General features: G+C 50.5%; 1 protein-coding gene across 1 annotated transcript in view; it reads left to right on the top strand.

Annotated features, from left to right (window-relative positions):
• LOC135521325 (partitioning defective 3 homolog B-like) overlaps positions 1-7,500 on the top strand; it is a 164,586-nt gene that overhangs the window by 151,603 nt on the left and 5,483 nt on the right. Inside the window, exon 11 of the mRNA XM_064947242.1 lies at positions 4,602-4,814. Within this exon, the coding sequence (XP_064803314.1) occupies positions 4,602-4,814 (213 nt within the window). The remainder of the gene's footprint in view (positions 1-4,601; positions 4,815-7,500) is intronic.

Raw genomic sequence — 7,500 nt, forward strand, 5'->3', positions numbered from 1 at the left:
GTGAGAGTCCCTGTGATGGAGTCCCTGTGATGGAATACCAGTACATAGTGAGGTGAGAGTCCCTGTGATGGAATGCCAGTACATAGTGAGGTGAGAGTCCCTGTGATGGAATGCCAGTACATAGTGAGGTGAGAGTCCCTGTGATGGAATACCAGTACATAGTGAGGTGAGAGTCCCTGTGATGGAATCAGGGCCAGTACATAGTGAGGTGAGAGTCCCTGTGATGGAATACCAGTACATAGTGAGGTGAGAGTCCCTGTGATGGAACCAGTACATAGTGAGGTGAGAGTCCCTGTGATGGAATACCAGTACTAAGCTCTAAGTGAGGTGAGAGTCCCTGTGATGGAATGATGCTGCAACTGTGATGGAATGCCAGTACATAGTGAGGATGGTCCCTGTGATGGAATGCCAGTAATAGTGATGAGTCCCCTCCATGCTTCACCGTCAATGGATTATTTTGCTACCCTTCCCCAGATCTTTCACAATCCAGACATGATGACAATTCCTTCCACCTCACCACTTGGCTTTTGCTCTGACATGCACTGTCAACTGTGGGATGTTTGAAGACAGGTGTGTTCCTTTCCAAATCATGATGCAATTGAATTTACCACCATGACTTCAGTCAAGGTGTAGAAACATCTGAAGGTTTCCTCCAGACATGATGATGCCACCACCATGCTTCAGAGTGGGATAGCAAAGGGTCTGAATACTTCTCCAGATATATATTTTTACATTTCGTTTTTATATCTAAAAACCTGTTGTTGCTTTGTATTGTGATGCCATGCATGTGATTCTTCATGGGGGGATGTCATTATGATGTAGTGTGATTCCTCATGGGGCATTGTGATGTCATTATGGGGTATTGTGGCCAGATTGATGAGACATTTTTTTCTTTAATCTTGTTTTCAAAATGTGGAGGAGAATCTTGTCTCAATCTCTCAAGGGGCAGTGTCCCATATCTCCTTTTACTGAGCAGAGTCCCTATATCTCCCTCTGGCAGTGTCCCTCTATCTCCTTCTAAAGTGTCCCTGATTGCTGGGGTGCTGCAGAGTGTCCCAATATCTCCTTCTGGAAGGTTGTCCCTATATCTCCCTCAGAGGTCCCTATATCTCCCTCTGGAGTGTCCCTCTCCCTCTAGGGGAGTGTCCCTATATCTCCCTCTGGGGGCAGGTCCCTATATCTCCCTCTGGACCAAGTGTCCCTGATATCTCCCTCTAGGACCAAGTGTCCCTATCTCCCTCCAGTGTCCCATATCTCCCTCTAGGGGCAGTGTCCCTATATCTCCCTGACCAGTGTCCCTATATCTCCCCAGTGTCCCTATATCTCCCTCTGGGGGCAGTGTCCCTCATCTCCCTTGGGGCAGTGTCCCTATATCTCCCTCTGGGGGCAAGTCCCTATATCTCCCGCTGGGGGGTGTCCCTATATCTCCCTCTGGGGGCAGTGTCCCTATATCTCCCTCTGGGGGAGTGTCCCTGTATCTCCCTCTGGGGGACCGTCCCAATCTGCTGCAGAATATATTTTGGGGGCAGTGTCCCTTCCCCAGATCTGTGCCCTATATCTCCTGTCTGGGAGCAGTGTCCCTATATCTCCCTCTGGGGGCAATGTCCCTATATTCCCTTCATGTCTTGGTTTTTCCCTCTGACATGCACTGTCAACTGTGGGGGAACCTTATATAGACAGGTGTGTGTCCCTTCTCCAAATCATGTCCAATCAATTGAATTTCCCTCACAGTGTATACTCCAGTCAAGTTGTAGAAACATCTCAAGTATGATCAATGGAAACAGAGGCATCTCCCTCTGAGTGTCCTATATCTTTCTGAGTCTCATAGCAAAGGGGAAGTGAATATCTTCTGTACATGTAATATATATATTTTTACATTTCGTTTTTATATCTAAAAACCTGTTGTTGCTTTGCAATTATGGGGTTTTGTGATGTCATTATGATGCATTGTGATGTCTTCATGGGGTATTGTGATGTCATTATGATGTAGTGTGATGTCATCATGGGGCATTGTCCCTATATCTCCTCTATGGGGTATCTCCCTCTGATGTATATGATGGGGCATTGTGATATCTCCCTCTGGGGTAGTTGTGATGTTATCTATGGGGCAGTGTCCCAATATCTCATCAGGGGCAGTGTCCCTATATCTTGTGGGGAGTGTATATCTCCCTCTGGGTGTCCCTATATCTCCCTCTGAGTGTCATATATCTCCCTCTAGGGGTAGTGTCCCTATATCTGTCTGGGGGTGTCCCTATATCTCCCTCTGGGGGAGTGTCCCTATATCTCCCTCTTGGATGTTATGATCTCCCTCTAGGGGCAGTGTCCCAATATCTCCCTCTGATGTCCTCATGGGGGGTGTAGTGTCCCTATATCTCCATTCTGGGGGGGTCCCTATATCTCCCTCTGGGGCAGTGTCCCTATATCTCCCTTGTGTCCCTATATCTCCCTCTGGGGACATTTTTTGTCCCTATATCTCCCTCTAATCTCCCTCTAAGGCAGTGTCCCTATATCTCCCAAAATGTGGAAAAGTCAGTGTCCCTATATCCCTCTAGGGGCAGTGTCCCTAATGCAGTGTCCCTATATCTCCCTCTGGGGGCAGTGTCCCTATATCTCCCTCTGGGGGCAGTGTCCCTATATCTCCCTCTAGGGGCAGTGTCCCTATATCTCCCTCTGGGGGCAGTGTCCCTATATCTCCCTCTGGGGCAGTGTCCCTATATCTCCCTCTGGGGGCAGTGTCCCTATATCTCCCTCTGGGGGCAGTGTCCCTATATCTCCCTCTGGGGGCAGTGTCCCTATATCTCCCTCTGGGGGCAGTGTCCCTATATCTCCCTCTGGGGGCAGTGTCCCTATATCTCCCTCTGGGGGCAGTGTCCCTATATCTCCCTCTGGGGGCAGTGTCCCTATATCTCCCTCTGGGGGCAGTGTCCCTATATCTCCCTCTGGGGGCAGTGTCCCTATATCTCCCTCTGGGGGCAGTGTCCCTATATCTCCCTCTGGGGGCAGTGTCCCTATATCTCCCTCTGGGGGCAGTGTCCCTATATCTCCCTCTGGGGCAGTGTCCCTATATCTCCCTCTGGGGGCAGTGTCCCTATATCTCCCTCTAGGGGCAGTGTCCCAATATCTCCCTCTAGGGACAGTGTCCCTATATCTCCCTCTGGGGGCAGTGTCCCTATATCTCCCTCTAGGGGCAGTGTCCCTATATCTCCCTCTAGGGGCAGTGTCCCTATATCTCCCTCTAGGGGCAGTGTCCCTATATCTCCCTCTAGGGGCAGTGTCCCTATATCTCCCTCTGGGGCAGTGTCCCTATATCTCCTTCTGGGGGCAGTGTCCCTATATCTCCCTCTGGGGACAGTGTCCCTATATCTCCCTCTGGGGGCAGTGTCCCTATATCTCCCTCTGGGGGCAGTGTCCCTATATCTCCCTCTGGGGGCAGTGTCCCAATATCTCCCTCTAGGGGCAGTGTCCCTATATCTCCCTCTGGGGGCAGTGTCCCTATATCTCCCTCTAGGGGCAGTGTCCCTATATCTCCCTCTGGGGGCAGTGTCCCTATATCTCCCTCTGGGGGCAGTGTCCCTATATCTCCCTCTAGGGGCAGTGTCCCTATATCTCCCTCTAGGGGCAGTGTCCCTATATCTCCTCTGGGGGCAGTGTCCCTATATCTCCCTCTGGGGGCAGTGTCCCTATATCTCCCTCTGGGGGCAGTGTCCCTATATCTCCCTCTGGGGGCAGTGTCCCTATATCTCCCTCTGGGGGCAGTGTCCCTATATCTCCCTCTAGGGGCAGTGTCCCTATATCTCCCTCTGGGGGCAGTGTCCCTATATCTCCCTCTGGGGGCAGTGTCCCTATATCTCCCTCTGGGGGCAGTGTCCCTATATCTCCCTCTGGGGGCAGTGTCCCTATATCTCCCTCTAGGGGCAGTGTCCCTATATCTCCCTCTGGGGCAGTGTCCCTATATCTCCCTCTGGGGGCAGTGTCCCTATATCTCCCTCTGGGGGCAGTGTCCCTATATCTCCCTCTGGGGGCAGTGTCCCTATATCTCCCTCTAGGGGCAGTGTCCCTATATCTCCCTCTGGGGGCAGTGTCCCTATATCTCCCTCTGGGGGCAGTGTCCCTATATCTCCCTCTGGGGGCAGTGTCCCTATATCTCCCTCTGGGGGCAGTGTCCCTATATCTCCCTCTGGGGGCAGTGTCCCTATATCTCCCTCTGGGGGCAGTGTCCCTATATCTCCCTCTGGGGGCAGTGTCCCTATATCTCCCTCTGGGGGGCAGTGTCCCTATATCTCCCTCTGGGGGCAGTGTCCCTATATCTCCCTCTGGGGGCAGTGTCCCTATATCTCCCTCTTGGGGCAGTGTCCCTATATCTCCCTCTGGGGGCAGTGTCCCTATATCTCCCTCTGGGGGCAGTGTCCCTATATCTCCCTCTGGGGGCAGTGTCCCTATATCTCCCTCTGGGGGCAGTGTCCCTATATCTCCCTCTGGGGGCAGAGTCCCCTTCTCTTCTCCTTCTTCCTCTACTGTCCCCCTCCGAGGGCTCTCCTGCCCAGGTCCCTAACCTGTCTCCCTCTCCCTGTCCACTAACCATGTCTCTCTCCCCTCCTCAGAGCCGTCCCTGGCCGTGGACCTTGGTCCTACCTTGGGTTTGAAGAAGTCCAGTTCTCTGGAGAGTCTGCAGACGGCCATGTCAGAGGTCAGGAAGAATGAGCCCCTCCCCTTTCACAGGCCACGCCCCCACATGGTCAGGGGGAGGGGCTGCAACGAGAGCTTCAGAGCGGCCATTGACAAATCTTACGACGGACCAGCTGATGAAGATGATGGTAAGATATCAGAGATAGACACACACACACACACATACTCCCTCTCGCGCACCAACCCTCTAACCTTCCAACGCTTAACGTGTCTTAACGACTGACGACAGGACACAGAAGGCAGGATATGTGCCCACTGTCCACAAAATGAGGGGGGGGGGGAATCTATGGGATAGCTACAAAGAAGTTAAAATATGATGTGTCCTAACATTCAAATCCCAGAATGCAGTATAACTGCAATACACTATATTGATTGCAGCTTGACATCATCATGATGCGTAGCTGCGGGAATCCACGTCGCGTGGATTCCGCGACGTGGTTAGCTTTTAACAGCACGGACCGCTATTTCTTGTCCCGGTATCCCGCTTAACAGACAGGTTGAAGCTTGACAGATTCGCTAAACTGCTAGCCATCAAGCTAACAAAGTTAGTCCTAGAGAAGCTTTCCACTGAAGTCCTCTTTGTCTGGAGAGGTAAATGGTTCCAGAGCTGTAGGAGATGTATCTACTACACTTTGTCTGGAGAGGTAAATGGTTCCAGAGCTGTAGGAGATGTATCTACTACACTTTGTCTGGAGAGGTAAATGGTTCCAGAGCTGTAGGAGATGTATCTACTACACTTTGTCTGGAGAGGTAAATGGTTCTAGAGCTGTAGGAGATGTATCTACTACACTTTGCAACTAGAATCTGTGGAAAGAACTGAAAACTGCTGTTCACAAATGCTCTCCATCCAACCTCACTGAGCTCGAGCTGTTTTGCAAGGAGGAATGGAAAAGAAATTCAGTCTCTCGATGTGCAAAACTGATAGAGACAAACCCCAAGCGACTTACAGCTGTAATCACAGCAAAAGGTGGCACTACAAAGTATTAACTTAAGGGGGCTGAATAATTTTGCACGCCCAAATCTTTCTGTTTTTGATTTGTTAAAAAAGTTTGAAATATCCAATAAATGTCGTTCCACTTCATGATTGTGTCCCACTTGTTGTTGATTCTTCACAAAGAATACACTTTTATATCTTTATGTTTGAAGCCTGAAATGTGGCAAAAGGTCGCAAAGTTCAAGGGGGCCGAATACTTTCGCAAGGCACTGTATCTCTAACCACTAGGTTACCTGTCTCTAACCACTAGGCTACCTGTCTCTAACCACTAGGCTACCTGTCTCTAACCACTAGGCTACCTGTCTCTAACCACTAGGTTACCTGTCTCTAACCACTAGGCTACATGTCTCTAACCACTAGGCTACCTGTCTCTAACCACTAGGCTACCTGTCTCTAACCACTAGGTCACCTGTCTCTAACCACGAGGTGACCTGTCTCTAACCATGAGGTCACCTGTCTCTAACCACTAGGCTACCTGTCTCTAACCACTAGGCTACCTGTCTCTAACCACTAGGCTACCTGTCTCTAACCACTAGGTTACCTGTCTCTAACCACGAGGTGACCTGTCTCTAACCACTAGGCTACCTGTCTCTAACCACTAGGTTACCTGTCTCTAACCACTAGGCTACCTGTCTCTAACCACTAGGCTACCTGTCTCTAACCACTAGGCTACCTGTCTCTAACCACTAGGCTACATGTCTCTAACCACTATGCTACCTGTCTCTAACCACTAGGTTACCTGTCTCTAACCACGAGGTGACCTGTCTCTAACCTTGAGGCTACCTGTCTCTAACCACTAGGTTACCTGTCTCTAACCACTAGGCTACCTGTCTCTAACCACTAGGCTACCTGCCTCTAACCTTGAGGCTACCTGTCTCTAACCACTAGGCTACCTGTCTCTAACCACTAGGCTACCTGTCTCTAACCACTAGGCTACCTGTCTCTAACCACTAGGTGACCTGTCTCTAACCACTAGGCTACCTGTCTCTAACCACTAGGCTACCTGTCTCTAACCACTAGGTGACCTGTCTCTAACCACTAGGATACCTGTCTCTAACCACTAGGTTACCTGTCTCTAACCACTAGGCTACCTGTCTCTAACCACTAGGTTACCTGTCTCTAACCACTAGGCTACCTGTCTCTAACCACTAGGCTACATGTCTCTAACCACTAGGTCACCTGTCTCTAACCACTAGGTTACCTGTCTCTAACCACTAGGCTACCTGTCTCTAACCACTAGGCTACCTGTCTCTAACCACTAGGCTACCTGTCTCTAACCACTAGGCTACCTGTCTCTAACCACTAGGCTACCTGTCTCTAACCACTAGGTTACCTGTCTCTAACCACGAGGTGACCTGTCTCTAACCACTAGGCTACCTGTCTCTAACCATGAGGTCACCTGTCTCTAACCACTAGGTTACCTGTCTCTAACCACGAGGTGACCTGTCTCTAACCACTAGGCTACCTGTCTCTAACCACTAGGCTACATGTCTCTAACCACTATGCTACCTGTCTCTAACCACTAGGTTACCTGTCTCTAACCACGAGGTGACCTGTCTCTAACCTTGAGGCTACCTGTCTCTAACCACTAGGTTACCTGTCTCTAACCACTAGGCTACCTGTCTCTAACCACTAGGCTACCTGCCTCTAACCTTGAGGCTACCTGTCTCTAACCACTAGGCTACCTGTCTCTAACCACTAGGCTACCTGTCTCTAACCACTAGGCTACCTGTCTCTAACCACTAGGTGACCTGTCTCTAACCACTAGGCTACCTGTCTCTAACACTAGGCCACTAGGCTACCTGTCTCTAACCACTAGG

Source organism: Oncorhynchus masou, chromosome 29, assembly GCF_036934945.1.
Source record: "Oncorhynchus masou masou isolate Uvic2021 chromosome 29, UVic_Omas_1.1, whole genome shotgun sequence".
NCBI classification, from domain to species: Eukaryota; Metazoa; Chordata; class Actinopteri; order Salmoniformes; family Salmonidae; genus Oncorhynchus; species Oncorhynchus masou.